The 20,664-nt window shown below is 48.3% G+C and overlaps 1 protein-coding gene across 1 annotated transcript in view; it reads left to right on the forward strand.

Annotated features, from left to right (window-relative positions):
- Positions 1 to 20,664, forward strand: part of LOC146811315 (uncharacterized) — a 1,339,659-nt gene that overhangs the window by 298,836 nt on the left and 1,020,159 nt on the right. The window contains exon 7 of the mRNA XM_085615056.1: positions 6,423 to 6,533. Within this exon, the coding sequence (XP_085471182.1) occupies positions 6,423 to 6,533 (111 nt within the window). The remainder of the gene's footprint in view (positions 1 to 6,422; positions 6,534 to 20,664) is intronic.

Consider the following 20,664-nt stretch of genomic DNA (forward strand, 5'->3'; position numbering starts at 1 on the left):
CCTTCTGCGAATGTCGGCTCCGCTGGCGCCGAGTCGACGCCGTGAGACGGTTCCGGTTCGATGTCGCGTCGATCTGTTCCACTTGACGCCGTGTCGGTGCCGTGAGGCGGTTCCGGTTCGATGTCGCTGGGCGGCCTCGGTTCGATGTCGCGTCGATCTGCTTTACCTGACGCCGGGTCGGTGCCGTGAGACGGCTCCGGATCGATGTCGCGGGGCGGCCTTGGCTCGATGTCGTGTTCCGGCGTCACAGGGTCACGGTCTCCCCGCTTCCGGGTGTCTCCGGAGTGCGACCTCCACTCCCGACCTCCGTCGGCTCCACCTCGGGTTCCGGCGACACCGGAGTGCGATCTCCACTCCCGACCTCCTGCGCGCTGCACCTCGACCTCAGGCGACTCCGGAGTGCGACCTCCACTCCCGACCTCCTGCGCGCTTCACTTCGGTTTCCGGCGACTCCGGAGGGCGGACTTCACTCCCCCGTCGACGCCCCACCTCGACCTCAGGTGACTTCCTACTCGACCTCCGGTGCCTCTCCACGACCTCCGTCGGCGCCCTCACTCGACCTCTGGCGGCTCCGGGTACGACGTCTGCCTTCTGTCAGCGCCGCTTCTCCACCTCAGGCCCCAGGTCTCCAGGCTTCTCGAGGTCAGGACTCCAGGAGGACACTGCTAAACAGGTCAGGAACTTGCTGTTCTTCTTCTTTAAGGCCTCTTCACAATATTTAGGTCCTTAAAATGGTTTTTCTGGTCTTGATCCCACACAGGGCTCTAGGCTGGGCTTGGTCAGTAGGGACTAGCATCAAGGGTGGGTTTCTGGACCCCACTCCAAGCACTGGTTTCCACCCCTGCTGCCTTACTCCGACCTCCTTCTGAACTGCTCCTCTCTCCTCTCCAGTCAGTTGCCAACTGCCACTCTGAGATGGCCTCCCAACATTCTAAACTGCCTCTCACTGTCACAGGGTTCCAGAATGTTACGGAAGGTTCTAGAAATCTCCAGTGGGTTCTGATGATGTCACAGGTGACAATGGGTGGCCACCATTTTGTGTCTCAGGCCCTCAGACAGAAGTTCCAGGGGTAGGGAAAATGGCTCCCTGATCCTGCATCAACACTAAAAAGTCTGGTGGTTCCCAAAAAGGAAAAATTATAACAGGGTTTGAGGCAAAAGTGGGACAAAATAAATAATGATGAGGAGGGACCACCCAAAGGGCTGACAGGTCTAACAAACAACATATATGAAAGAGACTATAAGTTATGGATTCCTTACCGTAGAACTACCCCCAGGCATCAGACTGGATCCTGAGAATTTTTTCTCAGCAGTACCCCTGCACGTCGTTAGGTGGCGTCGGTCGACTCTGCGTTTGTCGATGGTATCGTAGTTGCTGTTATGACATCGTGGTATCTACTTAGATGCCGTCCCTGCGCGCTGACTTCAGTTCTTTCTTTTTCCGCGCCAGCCAGCGCAGATCCAGAAAGAGCGGTACCCTTGGTCAATTTTTGACTAACTCTTTTTTTACTTTTGTTGACGTCTTTTTTCAAGCCTTCTGACTCCTGTCACAAATTGATGTCTGTCACGTTTCCACACCTCGTGTGCCTCTGGTACCTGGAGCGCGACCACGACCCGAAGTCGTGCTCCGACTGTCGGGCCATGGCTCCGAAGTCTTTGTGGGAGCAGTCCCGAAAGCTTCTGGAGGCCCGGCAGTGTGCTCCGTGCGGCTTGAGGTCCCGGTCAAGAGGGAGGTCGCGGTACCGGTCACAGAGCCACCACCACCACTCGTCATCGGCGTCTTCGTCTTCGGGTAAGTCGAGGCACAAGAAAAAATAGAAGAAGCATCGTCGCTCTTTGCCTGCTCCCTGTCCGTCAGCCGCAGCTACGCGGGACACGGAAGGTCGTCAACCTGCTGCTCCACCTGCGGAGCCTGCTGGGTCGGCTCCGAGCTTCCCTCCCTTTTTGGGACCGGGGGCAACCCCTGCCCAACTTCATGATTTTTACGAAGTAATGCATGCCATCATTGGGCAGCCCGACTCTGCCGGTGTGCCTTCGGGCCCCGTGGACTCGGTTGGGCGCTCTAGACCTTCGAGGGCGGCGACTTCGGTCCTGGGGCCGCAGCCCCCCCAAGAATCCAGGCCTGGATCCGCGTCAATGCCAGTCGACCTCACTACACCTCCCCCTGCACTGATTCCGTTGAAGACCCCCCCCCCCAGCTGGCATCGGCCCTGCCCCCGGCCGGCATTGCACTGGATCCTCTCCTTGAATCAGAAAGGGAGCCGGACCGATTTGTCGCTGACAGGCAATTTTGTGCCTATTTTCTATCCTGGCATTCCCTTTCACCCTGAGTGGCCGCCAGAGGACAAGGAGTAGGATTGGGAGGGGTCTGGAGACCCTTTAACAGACGAGCTCCAAGAGCCAGACTGGAGAGAGGAGTTGGGTGATGCCAGTGGTCTTGACACGTCACCAGACCCTGGTATGCTTTCTCCCCCTATGGTGGCTATGGAGGAGGGGGCTTCCTACGCTGTGGTGTTGCATAGGGCGGCTGAGGCCTTGGGCCTTGAGCTTCCTACTCTGGCAGTTAGGACTAACCTCCTGATTGAGGTGCTTCAGCCAGTGGCAGCCTCTTCGGGGACCCTGCTGCCTTTTAAAGAAGCCCTTACTGACATCCCCCGTTTGCCGCAACTGCCTTTGTCAGTATTTTGTTTTTGATTTATTTCGTGAGGGCCTAATCAGATTACAGCCCACAGACTACTGCTAGAGGCTGCTTGTGGCGTGTGGAGAGAGTAACTACAAGGACATAGGACATAGGATGAGATGAACAGTGCTGAGGTCCAGGTGATGAACTATGAGTAATGCAAAAGAAGTTAAAATGCACTGTAGCACATGGGAAAAAACGAACGGCCTGAGCAGAAAAGCAAAGTTAAAGAGAAAACATGAAATCTCAACTCTTGTCTCCTAACACCAAGCTTGAGCTTTAAAATCTACTCCTACAGATGGACATTGAAAGGAGGGGAGACACCTGGACCATGACTCAGAAGCAGGTGTGTTAACCCACGGGACAACGCTTACCTGTTTGGAGTTGGCATAGGGTAGTAGAAAATAGGGTGGGTACCAGCAAAAGTGGGCCAGCTTGAGGGTCAAGGTCCTGCAACTGCGCAGTATGCATATAAATTGACCCTTTGAAATGTGTGTATTGGATTTGGAGCAGGCACCCTTCTACCTTTGGCTCAAGGTTTTACAACCACCAACTGCCACTTGCAGAGATTGTAAGGGGTAATCAAGAGGTAGAACACACAAGGACAGAGCGATCTGGGGAACAACATGCTGCTGCAGTAGAAAGCTTTGGTGGGAGAAGTACCAGGTGCTGTTCATACACAGTGTCATTCTGATGTGCCTCTTCAGTCTAATTAAATACCCAGCCACCAAACGCAAAGGGAGAGAGGTACAAAAGGGTCTTTTGGGAGGTAGACTGAGATGTTAGCACCTGGCAGTCTTTGGCTGTGCTTAGGAGAAAATTGCACTGCATGTGTGTCCCTGCTATAGTGCACTGGTCCAACCCTACTAAACTAAGTAAAAGTGCAAGTATGAGACAGATAAGCACAGTGATGTTATGCACTGCAACGCTTCATTTGTATGGCCTGTTAGAGTAGCTGCTTGTTTTGACATATTTCTGAAACCACCACCTTGATGCCAATACTGTCTAACAGACTTGCAGGCAAAATTAATGCTTGGGCCTTAGCTAGCCTTCCTGCAAGGAGAGGGAAGGGCGAAAGGGAAGAGATGTGGCCTAACAGCCTGAGATTTCGGCTTTTATTCTGGGGAACCAGGTTTGAGCCCCGGCATTGGCTCAACGTCCTGTGATTCCCCGCAAATCACTCAGAGCCAGTTGTAGTAACATTAGTAAGAGCATAATTTTGCAAATACCTATTCGGTAATCTCTATTACTTATGTACTAAAGTTATAACTGGGCCTTATTTCATAATTAGTGAGTCGTAGTGGGTTGCAAATAGACCTACATCTTAAATATTAAGGAGATAGGTTGCAAATTGTAACCCACTATGATTGGCTGCTTCACAGGGATGGTGACCATGTCTGTGATTGCTTCTAAATAAAGCAATCATTTTTTCTTAAATGCAGCCCACTGTCTGATTTTACGAAATGTTTTGTCAACGTTCACAACGGGGAAGGGAGTTGATGCTGATGCCCCTCTGGGATCCACCTGAGCTCTTTTAAGGCCCCAGCTTCAAATCCTTTAAACAGGCCCAATCTAGATTCCTGCAGAATCACAAGCAGGTTCATGCAGGAGCTAACTGAGCTTCTAAGAGTCCCAAACTGAACTGCAAGGAATCATCAGAGCTCATGCAGAGGCCCAACCAAGCAATTGCAGAGATTTTTCTGGCCTCGATTTGGTACCTGATGGCACTTCTTTAGAAACCAAAGTGAACCTGATTACAACTTTCGCTGTGTGGTGGCGGGTTCGCCATGCCGCCCGTCCCGCTTCTACACCGCCAAAGCTGTGTGAGCACTGCCTGCCAGATCACGACTTTTTTCATGTTTGGCAGGTGTTTTTTGGGGGGCCCTAAAACAGTGCCTCTGAAAATGGGCACTGCAGTGGGAGCCCCAAAGAGAGTTCCTGCACGGCATGGACTTGCATGCGCACAAAGGGGCACAACATGTGACCACCTGCATGCACCCCCATGCACAGGGCAACAGGGGGCCCTGTAAGCCCCCCTTTTATCCTCACCACCAGCAGTTTAATGGAATAAGAACCACCATGAGACTATTGAAGGTGAGGGAATTCGTAATATGCTTAGCAGTGCTGCAGGGCTCCACCAGGCATATTGAGGCCATCATACTGCTGCGCCATCGATAGGGCGGTGACGGAGGTGCCATGGTGGTCTGACCGCTTAAAATGTAATCCAGCGGTCGGACTGCCGGTGCAGCAGTGGCAGAATCGCCACCGCTGCCTCACCATGATTCTGGCGGTCCTCCTACTGCCAAACTCATAATAAGGCCCAGACTCAGAGGCTTCATTTCTTGATACTTACATTTCCTCCTTTTTAGGTCTTGCCTGACCCAGCGCATGCACTGGTCTGTCGAGACTTATTGAGAGGGCTCCAAAAAGTGCTACCAGGCCGGCCTAGAGCTACAGTGCATGTGCGCGGGCACGTGCGCCGCACTTGAACACGATTACTTTCACTTTCGCGGCCCCACGGCCACTTTGATGTTTTATCGCGATCACTTTCACTTTCGCGGCCGCACGGCCGCCTGGCATAGCCAGTAGGTCTCGCTTTTGGGACCTTATAAGTATTTAGTCATGCAACTGTTTCATGGCTAAAAACTTATAAGGTCCCAAAGACGAGACCTATTGGCTATGCCAATGCGTGTTTCTTTTGCCGCGACCTATTCTAGTACGTGATAGCACACCTCCACGCACTTTATATATAATAAGTTGAGCGCAACCAAAATATCATCTGAGAAAAATGTTGTGTCCTAATTATTGATGACAGAAATATTGCCCCATTGTTAATAATAGAAAATCTGCTGTCAATCGGGGATATATATTGTAAACGGTATGTATGTAGGAGACATATTTCTGTCAGAAGATATTTTTACTACTGATTTTCCAAGGTACAACTATCTTTCTCATTCCCTCATTTCCAAATATTTAACTCCGGTTTCCACATTTTCTTTTGCGGTCTTCTCTTCATCTTTAATTTTCTCTTCCTCGTTCTATTTCATCCATCCATAATTTCTACTTTATTATTGGTTTCATTTTCCATTCTCTTACTTGGCATCTTTTTCGATCCTTAGAGTTTTGCTTCCATCTCCTTCTTTCTTCCTTCCTCCCTGTATGCATTCTTTTTTTCATCAGGTTTTTTACTCGCTGTTACCCTCCTCCTTTTTCCCTGTGGTTGTAGCTCGTGCCTGCCGTGGTTGAACTCTTTTGTTTTCTACCTTATTCATATTTGTCCACGTGTAATATTTTTCTATCCAGGTGCAGTCATACGTCATATTTTCTTTTTATGACCCAGTGTTCTTGAACAAGCTTTAAACATGATTTTCCCCATGTAATTAGGATCTCCATATTTTGTTCAGATTTAGTTAGGATGCTTTTCTGTAAGCCATATGTTTCGTAGTTAAAAGTATCTTCAAAACAAATATCATATAGTTCCTAAAGACAATTGTTTCCTCATATTCACAAAAGCAGAATGAAAGTAGCTACTTATTTTGCACTTTAAACGTTTGTCACTCCTCGCTATGAGATAATTTCTGAATTCACTTTTGAAAGAAGGCCTCGAGAAGGAGTCTTCACATGATTGTCTTTGGCATGCAGCATAAACCTGATATGAAAGAAACATTTAGCATTGTATATATAGTGTCCTAACTGCCTGGACTAAGTAATACAGGTATTAATAATTAACTCTCTATTCCAGATATTTGGACTTTATGTTAACGAGAATGGTGACGATGGAAAGAAGGCGCAGGAAGGTACAACAAAGACAATGGATTCCGCTGTTGAATCGGACCCGACAAGCGATAGAGAGGTGGGATTTTTGACATTTAAATCAGAATATGATAAGGGGATGAGTTAAGTGGGCATCACAAATAGAACCTTCCCTGGCCTACACACGGTGCACGTGTTATAAGCTCTTTATGTGTTCTCTTCTTATTTGCAAGTTGTTTACCTTAAGGGAGGGATGTGTTTAGACAGGCAACTGTCCTGACATTTGTTCCACTCCTAGGCTATTTTGTTGGAATCTCTGGTGCAAATAAATGTTCTTCTCATGACTCCATTAGTCAACAAAACATATCTGCCCAGAGGTACCCCGGAACACACTGCAAACATATATTTTCAATGTTGAAAATTATGTAAATCACGAACGATGTAGGAGGCATCATTATCCCTAACATTTTTAGGTCTGGTTTAGAGAAAGCTTTAGAGTTCTTGGCAGCTTCATGTTTTCTAAAACCAAATAAGAAATACCTACATACACACAAAGACACACCCACCCAAGTGCACCCACACACACATGTGACCCTCCTGACCTTTATATGCTGCCCCCTGGTCATCAGCTGCACCTGGGCTGCGGTTTTCTGGACTAAGCAATATAGCATGACAAATATGTTAAATAAACGACAAATATGTTAAATAAACGGCAAATATTAGGTAATGGTTATTTGAAGATAAAGAAAGGAAGTAACTAGGGTGTCCTTAACCGCTTATAACTGTCTTCCACTCTGAGGGATCATTGACACAATATCGAGGTAATCAATATCGTTTTACACAAATATCTTGTCAAAATACGGATTACCAAAATATCGTGTCTCTATACTTATATTGTTGAGTACAAAAATATCAGGAGAAACATATCGTTGGCACTAAAACCATCACAAAATACAGAAGATAAAAACATTTTATGTAAGAGTTTAAAGTAGTAAAATAAATATATACATTTATTATGATGCTGCAAGTTAAATAAATTTCACTAATAATAATATATATAAATATATAATTATATAAACACACAAAAACAAATAAATCCATGTATATATGTATTTGTGTGTTCTTAACTATATATATATATATATATATATATACATAACATATTGCATTCACAATAAAACTATAAAAAATATCAACAATTCCAAATCAAAAATATATCATTTAGACAATAAATTAAAAAATACCGTGTACGGGCGGGAAAAAAACTTCTGCATCTTCGCGATATTTCCGCGTGTTTGCGGAGATTTTTAACATTGTCGCGATAATTTGCAAAAGTGAATTTCGTAAATTCCGCCCACCCCTACTCTATAGGACAGTGGGTAAACACTGGACTTCAGAGGCCTAAGATTTGCTATTTCAACTCCAGTCTGTACTATTTTAGGGAAAGTGTTGGACTCTGATTGGGTTAAATTTACTATTCCCACTCCAGTCGGTGCAACAGCAGAAAAAGTGTTGAACTTCGAAGGGATCAAATCTACTATTCCTACTTCAGTCTGTGTAACGGTAGGGACAGCTTTGGACTTCAGAGGGATAAAGATATACTATTATCCAGTATTGGGGTATCGTTCATAGATTCACATGCCTGAATCATTCCCCATTGTTGGAGTAGCATGGTAAAATATTCAAGCAGTTCTTTAAAAGCTTCTTTGGCTATTATTGCCTTAAGCCGTGTCGCTAGTAGCCTATCTATGTCCTTTTTAAAAAAGGACCTAATGTTGGAACCCAGCCAATCAGCTTCCAACACCCTCTAGAACACACAACAAGAATCCAATCCGAGCACACTTGTGTAGTCTAAAAGTCAATTATGTTGTGAATAGAAACGTTATCGTTGTCCACTTTTAAGCCAGAAACATCAGTTCGGGTCACATGAGATCCATAATTGTTTTCATACAACCAAAGTTCAATGCAATTCATGCAGTCGGCATATATTAGTTAAGCAGTTTTGATTCAATAGAGCCAACACATGTTTTGTCGATCGGTAATTCTTACCTCGACTTCTTCAGAGCTGTAATTTAAAAACAAATATATATAATATCAGAAGGATCATCATAACTCTAAAGAAACCGTCACCCACCATGGTGCCACACAGAAAGAAGGGATAAGAAATATGATTCTGGCTCAGAAAAATTGTAAGGGAAAGAAAATTGGTATGTTCAACATTCATTATGCACAAATTGCTGTGATTATCAAAGTCGGTGAGAAATGGTGATTTTCAAAGTCACTAAGAAATGGTAAGTTTAACATTCATTATGCACAATTCACAGAAATTGACAATGTCAGTAAGATTGTCACAATAGTTCACAAAACCAAGGGACAGAATAATATTGGTAAAATTACAAATACTCGATAATATGCTATTTGCAAAAACCTGACACGGTGGAGGGATCAAAGTAAAGAATGTAGTTTAAGAAATATTATAGAGAAACTATGAGATGTAGCTAGAGAAGATAAGTAAACCTAAATCCTATATGTGAAGCTGAGAGTGATAAGAAGAAAATTAGAGTGAAACGAGAAAATTAATGTGAAAGAATTATAAATATGCGTGTAAAATAAAATCCTGAAAAAAGTCTCAATTAGCTTAAGGAGTGTGTTCCATCTGCTTAATAGGTTCCATATGATTGATATCAGAGCATAATATCAGTATTCTATCTAAAATAAATGAGAAGAAAAGAAAGACTTAGGCTCAGACGGGAATGGGGGCTCCTCGGTCGTCAGTGAAGTTTCCACATCCTCCAACAATCTATCTAGCAGTGAAAGCGAAGATCCAGGAGAGGGTACTTCTAGCCAAGCTGTAGAAAATAGTTTTCTAAAGGAAGTGAGATATATAAGGATGGGAAATCGAGATACGGTTACAAGACGCTGGGTTTTAGATACACAAAACTAGAAGAGGTATACCAGGACTGGGGTCTCGCAAAAGAAAGAACGGGTATGCAGACACGCTCATGGAAGAAGCAATGACTATAGGATTTTCTGAAAACGTAGGCCAAGAAATCAATGTTGTTAATCTCTGTAATATTTCTCTAACCCCAGATATGAATTCCCTTTTGAGACGCGATTTGGGTTTTTGTCCTGTAACTAGACGTGGTTGGTATATGACAAGGTTTGATTTGCATAAATTTGTTAGATCACTCAATTTAAAAAACGTTATTTTCTGCAAACCCCAAGGAAGTTACTCCATTGAATATAACAACAGAAATGAGCAATCTAACAATACAAGATGTTTATGATACAGAAACACTTTTATCATAACTGACTGTTAGTGAGGATGACCCCATGACGAATAACAAACTCTTACAAGATCTTGAACTTAATACAGACTTGAGTAAAGACAGTGGACTTTAGAACAAATCTAAATGGACTACACAGTTAACAACAGGTAACAACCAGGGCTGGACTGGCCGTAGCGGGCACCGGGCGTTTCCCCGGTGGGCCGCTAGGGTGGGGGCCGGTTTTGGGCCCCTGGGGGCCATTTTTGGCACCAGGGGTCTGGAAAATCGGCCGAAACGGGCCCTTGCAAACTGTTTGGCTGCAACCTCCCTCACCCCAGGGAGGGTGGCCGAGCAGTTTGCCAGGGCCGGTTTCGGTTCCCAGTCCGGCCCTGGTAACAACATAGATATTTTGCATAGGGCGATAATGCATAACATTGACAAAATGATAGATACAGACAGGCAAAGGAACCAGACCCTTTTTCATGATAATTTGACGACACAAGAAAGGCACGCCTTAAAAATCTTACAGACTAACAATGATTTAATAATAATGGAAGCTGATAAAGGGGTAAATATTGTTCTGATGAACAAGACTGATTACGATAATGAAGTGCTTTCACAGCTTAACAACAATATCTACTACAAAAGACGATAGAAATCCTATACCTGCAATGACATTGATGATTAACAAAGAACGTAAACACTGGTGTGACTTGGGCTTGCTTAGTAATGAGGAGTACCTCTAACTTGTTATTGACCGTCCACGGTTTCCTTGCCTATATACTCTCCCCAAGATACACAAAGATCTCCTAATGCTATCAGGGAGACCCTCCCAGTCCTCCCAAGAGTGACGTAGAGCATAGGAGTTTTGTTTTGCCTGTAGAGTCGGACGAGCCTAGAGTAGAGAGAGGAGACAGCCAGGAGGACAGCCTGGGCAGGGCATGGAAACACCGGCGTGACCAGGTAAGGCTGCGGTGGCCCCTGGGTTGGTGGCAGCAGGGGGCAAAGTGGAGCGGAATTCCACTGAGTTTTTAGCCAACACCATGGAATTCCACGAAGTCGCACTCTGCCAACTCTGCCCACCTGTAATCATATGTACATTGTATGAGAGTAGGGTTTGCTTTCTATGTTCACCCCCACTTTTTGCTTTTGCTTCACTGGTTTTCAACTTAGATGTGGCTGTGGGCCTGCTAATCAGACCCACAGCCCAGCTGTTCTCTCTCTAAATTCATACTATGTACTTTAGGTACATAACCCAATTGGTAAGGAACACCTTCTAGGGCCCTGTACAGTGTACCTTAGGTACCCAGGGCATAGGTGTACCCTAGGCCTACCAGGGGCTGCAGCATGTATTATGCCACCCCTGGCTGGCCTTCCATTATGACACAACTGGCTGATCACTCAGCTGGGGCAAGGTCGTGTAACCACCCCTTGCTTAGGTGTACTATTCCTATACCTACCTTATATATAGACACATGGGTAACCTATCAGTCACTCCTATGGCAGGCCTTAACAATCCTGAAGACAGAGTGCTTGGTAACATGTGAGATGGTGCTCTAGCATGAGCTGAGCCTGTCTGCAGCTTTCGGAACCATGTCCTTATAGCTGTTCTATGATATCGCCTACAGTATACTCTTAAAGTGCCTTATAATCCTCGCGGTTATGGTAACTATGGTTTGGCTTTATCAAAACATGTTGTGTAAGGTGTCTAACACTTTGGAATACTACCCCCACACCATTTCTGGCGATGAGGATAGTATTCCTCCCTTCTAGAGGGAGAAGACATGTTGAAGACCTACTACCCGGTTAAAGTTAACCAGAGCCCCAGCATCACAAAATGGATGCTGCTGCCACAGACACAAGTCTGACCTCCTGCTGCTGGGAGTCCTTCCAGCGAGGGAGGCTTAGACAATAGGTTTCCTGCCTTGGGAGGTGCTAGCACCACCCTAGAGAGGACTTAGTGTATTGGGGCAGGGGGGGATGAATGAAATGAGACACTGCCTGGGGCACACAAGGTGTCCCATGCATAGTCCGGTTCAAACCGGTGCTGGGGCACTCCAGCCCCAGTCCTGGCACGAAACTGGACAAAGGGAAGGGGGTGTAACCACCCCCCTCCCTGGTCCCACCCATAGGACGGACCTAGCAGGTAACGCAGCCCCCCAGATTAGTATAAGAGTGGGAGCTGAGTCCCTAGGATTTTGGATTATCCTGATAACTGAAACTTGAACAGAAACTCTGGACCTTCGACATTCGACTACGGAAGAAGACTGAAGAATCTCCCTTGTGGCCAAGGAGTGGCCACCCTGTGCAAACAGGCACCATCAAGTGGCCTGCCGTTTGCTTTGCTCAAAGTTCTACGAGGAACCGACTGCAGAGCCTGACCAGCGCCTTGACTTCCAGACTTCTCCGACCCTGATCCTAATCCACAGCAAAGCTGAGATCCATGGAGGCGACGAGAGACGTGGGACCGGCTACCTGGGAAAATTGGCTACTTGCTTCCAGCGCAGCTTCTGAGGCATCCTCGAAGTTGTGCTCTGGGGATTGAGAAGCCCCAACCCTGAGCACCATCTGCACCGAAGATCAGCCCTCCACACTCCACGAGTTCTGCGTGGGGCCCTTCTGCATTTTCCTGCTCGACGCGTCTGTCCGGTTGCTTGCCCGTTGGCTAGTAACCTCTGCGACGATGAACCCTTGACTTTCCACCGCTGGTTTGGCTCCTCCAGACTGGCCCTTGCTTCCCTGTGAAAGAAAAGCACCTCAGGCCTTCCTGGTCTGCAACAGAAGCGAATCCTTCTTTCTGCATGGGTTGCCCTTGCCAAGGCTTGTTGTGTTCCAACTCGACATCGACGCCGCCGACAGCAAGAGCCCTCGTGGTACAGCTCGCCTCCTGGTTCTGGTCGTCCTCGACGTCTGCTGGTACCCGTGGCTGCTGCGACAAGCTTCACCTCTTCACCTGCATCTTCACGACATCGCCTGGTTCCTTCCTGGCTCCTTCCCGGCTCCTGGCTGGTGACCTAGACTCTGACCCCTATGCTTGCAGGTATCCTCCTTCTTGATTCCATCCTTGGAATCCACCGGACACTCTTCACTGACTGCCTGTCAGCATCTTTTCTTCAGGCACCCATAGGAGTCGACAACGAAACCCGACGCAAGTTCACACCTATGCACCCGCAGCCCGTGGGCTAGGTAACTTGAGTACTCTGGTGCTCACAAGGGTATTGACTATCCTAGTGTCTAGTTTCCAAGTCTCCAACTCCTAGTTCCTTCCTAAGTGTCCTAAAACTCTTTAATTCTAAATATTACTATTTCTATCGACTTTAACGCATTACGCGTGAGTGTTTCCACTCTGCACCTGAATCCCGTGGGCCTCCCACTGCCTAGCAACTGATAGGATAGTGTAGCCCCAGCGATTCCCTAGGCCTAGGCCTAACCTGTGTTCGTGACAGTGGTTCTTATACCAATTACTTAGTATATGGTTTGCGTGGCTCCTAGGGCCTAACTGTATTACTTACCTGTGTGACTTATGTATGCTTAAATAAGACTGTGTTGTACTTACCTCAAATCTCATAAAGAGTGCTGAGGGTATTTTGACTAGAATAAATACATTCTATTTATATAATATATCTGTTGTGGTGTCCTTTCATTTGGTATTCAAGGGGTTGCAAATGGTATAACAGCTGGCTTCACATGCCATACAGAGTTTAGCCTAAGACTACTCTTGTTCATGCTACCACTAGGATAGCTGGTCTATAAGGTTGACTTTACAACCAATCACCATAAGGGCTGTTTGGACTGATACAAGGTGTACACTAGAACTAGTGACATCATATATCAGGCCAACTTCTCACATACATGTCAAAAAATTTATGTTGGGAGCACCATCAGGCCTTTGCAGAAACGCATTGCCGAACATTTTAGGACACTGAAAAATATTGACTTGTAATATCCGATTGTATTGTATACCCTTGATAGTGTCCTTGAGGCACAAACCCACAAATTTCGATTTCATGGGATTGTCCATGTAATAAATTATGTACGGGGCGGCAACAGAGACCTCCAACTAAGACAAAGGAGGCTACCTTGATAAGGAAACTTCGAGCTGTGGAGCTCGGTACTAATATCGATAATGAAATGCAATACTTCCTTGGGAACTAAGTGTCTGTGGAGCTTGGTATTAATATTGAGATTTCGTATCCTGGTTCCCTCTTGGGGATTACTGCCTTTAGAACTAATACAGGGCTTGACCTGGTACTTTCTGTAATGAGTTATTTATGACTATGCATATAGATTGTCTGACTTGACTACCCGGACTGACTGTGCATTATACCCAGGACACTTTATAATATCTTTAACATGTATGATCTATACAGTTCATGTAGACCTTCTGATATAAATATGTGCTACACTACTTATGTCAATGGTTAGTAAAGAGACACACAATAATTCTAACATGTACGATCGATATGGATCATGTGAACCTTCGATGATTATGTAATACATCACCTACGTGAATGGTTCAGTTTAGATATATACAGATTCTTTTTAATTTCTTTTTTGAAGTATATTGCAAGGTGTATAGATATGTTCTCTTCCAGGGGATCCTCATCAAAGTCATAAGCATTAGAATATTCCCGCCCATGCGCGGGACCCCGGAAACACTATATTATATGTGCCCCACATATATATCCATATATATATTTATATATATATATAAAAACAAGCAATTGCAGCCTACTAAACACCAGAGCTGAATCATGCCATAAGGATTCTCTACCATACATGAAAAACATGCATTAGAAACAGGAGAAAACAATAGCAAAACTTGTTTTAGAAACTGTTTTAATGCTCAGCACACAGTAGAAATCCTCATAAACCACTGAAAGCATAGGAAGCTCCCAGGCTGCATTGCAAACACCCAGTCTAAAAAGACTGAAAAGCTAACTTGTAGCTGCATAGCAATAAACTGCCACCGTGCCTTTAAGGCACACCTGACCCCCAACTTCCCATCAGCCTCAGGGGTGACAGTTAGGTTAGTTGTTCTTTCCGGCTCCTTCAGGAAGGATCCTGGCAACACAGCTCCACTCTTTTCTGATTTTTGTCAGAAAATATTTTCACTTTTCACAAATTTTATTCCTTACTTCGACATTTTACATCAGTTAAAGTAAGAGGCTGTCTTTTTTGACAGGTTTGGGCATTTTTTAGTATCTTAAAATGCCATCTCTTTTTGACCCTTGCCCTTCTTGTGGCAAAAAGAAGGCCAAGACTGATTCTCATAGGGTCTGTATCCTTTGTCTACCGGAGGACCATGATCCTACGACCTGCCCTCACTGCCAGAACCTGTCCAGAAGAACTTTGAAGGACAGGGAAAGGATTCGCCTGTATGGCCTGGCAGGTAAACCATCTAGGGGAAGATCTCCAGTGAAGAAGGGCTCCAAGAGGTCTAGAACGCCTTCTAGAAGCAAGTCCTCGCGTCCTTCTGCATCAGCGTCGGGCTCGGCGCTGACAAAAGATCTTCAGGTGGGTCATATTTCCAAGAAAAGACCTTCGACGGCGGGCTCGCCGTCGAGAAAAGGTACGTCGTCGACGTCGAAGACTCGTCCGCCGTCGTCATCCAGGCGGCGATCGGTGTCGAGAGACAAGACCCCTCCGCCGTCGTCAACCCGGCGAAGATCGGCGTCGAGAGACAAGACTCCTCCGTCGTCGTCAACCCGGTGACGATCGACGTCGAGGAGCAGAGACCCTCCGCCGTCGTCAACCCGGCGACGATCGGCGTCGAGGAGCAGAGACCCTCCGCCGACGGCGACTCGACGTCAATCGGCATCAAGGAGTGTCACCCCTCCGTCGTTGAGGGCAGGCTCACTTCCGTTGTCGCAGTTCCACCAGCGATCGACGTCGAGAGCGAAGACTCCTCCGCCGTCGTCAACCAGGCGACGATCGGCGTCGAGGATGAGGTCTCCGTCGTCGTCTCGACGGCGTTCGGCTTCGTGGGCGACAAATACCCCTCAGCCATCGTCGCGCGGACCGTCGACGTCGAGATTGGACGCAGCTCCGCCGTCGTCTAGACAACGTTCGGCGTCGAGTGAGAGAGTCCCTCCATCGTCTGCTTCACATCGCCGTTCGACGTCGAGGCATCATTCTTCTCGGCACAGGTCGCCGTCGATACGGCGTTCGACGTTGAGCACACGGGAGGCCCTCCAAGCACGAAAACAGAAGCACAGATCGACGTCCAGAGCACGCTCAACGTCGAAACAGGCCTCGATGAGGTCTGGGGATGGATCGGCGGTCCTAGTGACGGAGTCAGCTTCGCGCCATTCGTCCTCTCACTCATCCAGAGCTTCTCTAAGGTCGGCTACACGGAGGGAAGTGGCTAGCCATGTCCGCAGGTCTCCTTCAAGACAACGCGAGACCACTGCTGCGGTTCCACTGTCGCCCAGATGGCTTCTGCCCGTACGTCACTGGCAGGACTCAGGGGCTACAAAAAGGATGCAAGAGTATGCCAGTCTGGCGCATAGATCCCCGCTTCAAAGATTGGTGGACGAAGTGGACAGAGTGAGCCCTCCCAGGCAAGCACGCGAGAGGTCACCTGAGACACAGCGCCATAGATCGCGCTCCCCCAGGCGAGAAGATCGTGCAGTCAGATCACGGGCCCGTGATCATCGACGAGGTAGAAGAACACCATCTACTTCCTCGACTTCCTCCACCCGATCCTCAAAGAGGGATTACTCCCCCACGCTATCGGACAGCCCAGTGTCTAGGGTCTCTCCCATAGACGATATCAACACCTACCATGAGGTTCTGCAGAGGGGGGCTCAGAAGCTCAACATTGAGATGTCAGTCCCGCAAGTCACAACGTCGGTGATTTTCGAGACTTTGCATCAGAAGACTGCGTCTCGGCCGCTGCTCCCATTGGTTCCTGGGATCCTGGAACCTGTCATGGACACCTTCTTAATCCCGGCAACCATCAAGGCGGTGCCGGCTTGCATCCTTAAGAAATATAAGCCGGCTACCTCTGACCCGGTCTTTGTTAAGATGGACCCTCCTGCAGACTCGGTCATAGTAGCAGCGGCAAGGAAGACTCACGCTGTATCGTCCTCTTCTTCTGTCCCACCAGATAAAGAGAGCAGAGCTCAGGACTCGTTGGGTCGCAAAGCCTGCACGTCGGCGGCTGCCTCCCTTAAGGTCTCCAGCGCGGCTGCGCTGCGCGGCCGGTACGACAGAGCTCTCTGGGACTCATTGGAGCGGTTCAGATCCAAGCTCCCAAAGGAAGACCAGAAGGATTTCGAGGAAATAGTCACTGAGGGATCCCTGGTGGCGAATCAGTCGATTAGCACTGCGGCGGATGGAGCGGTGCTAGCAGCGCATTCTTACGCGCATGGAGTATGCTCCAGGAGATCGTCCTGGTTGCGACTAACAGGACTGAAACCTGATGCGCAGCAAAGAATCTTGAACCTTCCATTCTCTGGCTCTTCACTCTTCGGCACGCATGCGGACGAAGAGATAGGTCGCATGAAGACCGAGTTGGACACCCTGAAGGCGGTTGGGTTGGAGAAAAAGAAAGAGTTCAGACACCGCTACAGACCCAACCAGCGCAAGGGGCCTCAACAGAGGATTCAAACCCCTCAGTGGTCCCAGAATAAGGCCCAAGGAAAGTCGCAATATCGAGGAGGAAAGTCCAACAGAGGTAGAGGGGGACACCAACAGCAGTCCTCTACCACGGCGAGAGGAGGGAAGGCATGAGCAGTGGCTTCCTCCGCTGCCGTTGCCCACTCCAGTGGGAGGAAGTGCTTCACAACATCTGGCAGAGTGGGACAGCATCACAAAAGATCGCTGGGTGCTGAATATACTGCGCAATGGATATGCGCTTCGTTTCCGTGCGCTTCCAAAGGACATACCACCAAAACAGTCCCGTCCTCACCAGTTGCAGCTGCTTCGGAAGGAGGTGAGGGCCCTTCTTCAAAAGCAGGCTATCGAAAAGGTTCCACCTTCTCAAATTGGAAAGGGAGTTGTAAGACCTGGGGTCTCCAGGCCCTAAGGGGGTAACGTGACACGAGCGGCTGGGCACCCAAAGGCTTGTGTGTAAAGAGACCATACAACACACGCATCCTCTGAAGCAAGGAACGCACACAATAAGGGACACCACACTGTAGAGATTTATGCAAATAACTCAAGTTTATCCAAGCAGTTCGAGATAAATGCAGTTCATGAGATAACAATGCAATTCACAAGATATAAATGCACTTCATGAGATATAAATGCAGTTAATGAGATAAAAATGCAGGTAATGAGATGAAAATGCAGGTAATGAGATAAAAATGCAGGTAATGAGATGACAATGGCAAGCTTCACTTATATTAGCATTGGGTTCGCCAGCACCATATTCACCAGCATGATATTCACCAGTATGATATTCACCAGTATGATATTCACCAGTATGATATCTGAAGGCTCTAGGCCACCCTCGTGTTTCTCACTCCCCGTGGTAGGGTTTGGGGAGCGCAGCGCCACTCCTGGGGGCGTGCAGGGACCCAGGGCAGACCTTGCGGGCCTACCGCTACCTTGGTTACCTGTAGCGCCTCAGTGGCGATCACCGCGCTCTATGCGCTAAGCGGGCCTTGTACACCTTGGGACAAATCTGACGAACACAGTACTACTCGTAATCACTAGCAATGAATACCTCAGAATGGAGCATTCAGAACAGAGCGCTACTCGTAATCAATAGCAATGAACACTTCAGAACGGAGCATTTAAAACAGAGCGCTTGTAATCAAGAGCAATTAATACTTCAGAACGGAGCATTTAGAACAGAGCGCTACTCGTAATCAATAGCAATGAATACTTCAGAACGGAGCATTTAGAACAGAGCGCTACTCGTAATCAGTAGCAGTGAATACTTCAGAACGGAGCAGTTCACGGAGCACAACGAGTTGTACGGAGCAAGCCTCTCGCACTCCGGGCTCAGGGTGCGGTGTGGCTCCCAGCCTGTAGGGGGCGCACCGGGGTCAGTCTCAAGCCTCCGGGCTTACCTTGCTCGACGTCGGGAGGCGTCCACACCGGCTCCGAAGTCCGCAGGCGATCCTGTTGCGACGGGGGCCGGCCACGGCCTCACGCACCTTCACCACAGCTGCGACGGCAGCGACGGGGCCCTGGGCTTCTCCTCGGGCTTCGCGACGATGAGGGGCACTCTTCTGGCCTCCGGGCCGCAGCGGTGAGCGCGCTTCAGCCTCCACGCCACAGGGGGGGGCTCAAATTAAGCTGGGGAGCTCCGCGCTCAACAGAGCACGCTGCCGGGGATCCCAGGCCAGGTCAGGGAGCGCAGGGGTCACAGCGCTAAGACCTGGTTGATCCTCAGCGATACCACAATCGGTTAGGCAGGTAGTTTCAAGGTTCAGTCTGGACACGCAGTCTCAGCATTCAGTTCCTGCAATCAGTTGCTCTAGAAAGTCTTGATGGCGCAGATGTATCTGGCGCCCTTAAGGGGTTCTGTTACAGGGGGGTAGGGAGTGAGTTGGCGACTAGGTCCTTCCTAGTCAGGCTGGGCAGAGGTTCCCTGGGTCCTCCTACTGCTGGGCAAGATCAGTGGGTTTCACAGGATCCCTCACTCACTTAAGAGGCAGCACCTAAATCCTGTCACTCTCAGAGGCATAAGTCCCTGGCTAGGCCCTACCGCCTACACTCCTGCGTGGATTCTCCCGCTCTGCTGTACCCCACTGGCCAACTAACTAGAAAAAGTTCCCTCCCTCACTTATGTAGCCCTAGGTCAGGTGACCTCTAGCCAAGGCGGCAAAAGTAAAACCACACCTCCCTTCTAGAAGATTCCAGCACATTCCAGGAGCTTCCCCATTCTACCTATGGGACAAAAAAGGCGGGCTGGTGTCGCAACATTGTTGTGGGGTTCCAGCCAGCTCCTGGCAGCTAGGGTGCTACTATGAAAGACCACTCTGCAGTAGCAGGGGACTGTGGCAGCCATCTTGGGAGAAGGGAGCACCTGCACCGTAACACTGATTGGCAATGAAAAGGCGCCCGGAGACCTAAGTCCAACATCAAAATGAGGGTGGAAAAAATGAGGCACGATCAAAAATAAATGGGGAGACCACCCTAGGGCTGACAGGTCCAACAGGAGTGTACTCACGGTACTTTCTGGTCCCCAAAAAAGGTCAGGAGCACAAATTTCGGCCGATCCTGGACCTTCGTCTTCTGAACAAGGTCATCGTCAAGGAGAAGTTTCGCATGTTGGCACGTCATCAAATATGTCCACATCTACAAGTAGGGCATTGGATGTGTTCGGTGGACCTCCAAGATGCGTACTTCCACATTTCCATTGCAAAGCATCATCGCAAGTACCTGCGGTTTGTGGTGGGCCGCCAGCATTACCAATACAAGGTCCTGCCCTTTGGACTCAAGTCGGCTCCGCGAGTCTTCACCAAATGCATGGCAGTGGTGGCAGCCTGTCTGCACAGAAAAGGTCTCTTCATCTACCCATACTTAGACGACTGGCTGCTGAAAGGTCCATCCCAGCAGCGGGTGAGGCAAGACTTCCAGATCTGCCTGCAACATTTGCACGATCTCGGCCTTCATGTCAACATGGAGAAGTCAGTGCAGCAGCCCACCCAAACCATTCACTACCTTGGCTCCGTTCTGGACACAAACGTGGGAAGAGCGTATCCTTCGGAGGAGAGACTGTCCTCAATGAAACTGAAGTGCGGACTCCTGCTCCAGGTACAGAAACCGTCAGTCCGACAGGTGGCATCCCTGCTGGGATCCATGGCGTCCTGCATCTTTCTTATCCCCAACGCACGGGTGCGGATCTGGCCTTTGCAACAAAGTCTGGAGGACCAGTGGGATCAGTCAACAGGTCGCTGGGAAGATCGGATATGTCTCTCCCAGGTGGCGAGATCCTCCCTCACATGGTGGACTCAGCAGTGGAATCTGATGGTGGGAGTCCCTTTTCACCAGCCACTTCCA

This window comes from Triturus cristatus, chromosome 7, assembly GCF_964204655.1.
Source record: "Triturus cristatus chromosome 7, aTriCri1.1, whole genome shotgun sequence".
Taxonomy (NCBI): Eukaryota; Metazoa; Chordata; class Amphibia; order Caudata; family Salamandridae; genus Triturus; species Triturus cristatus.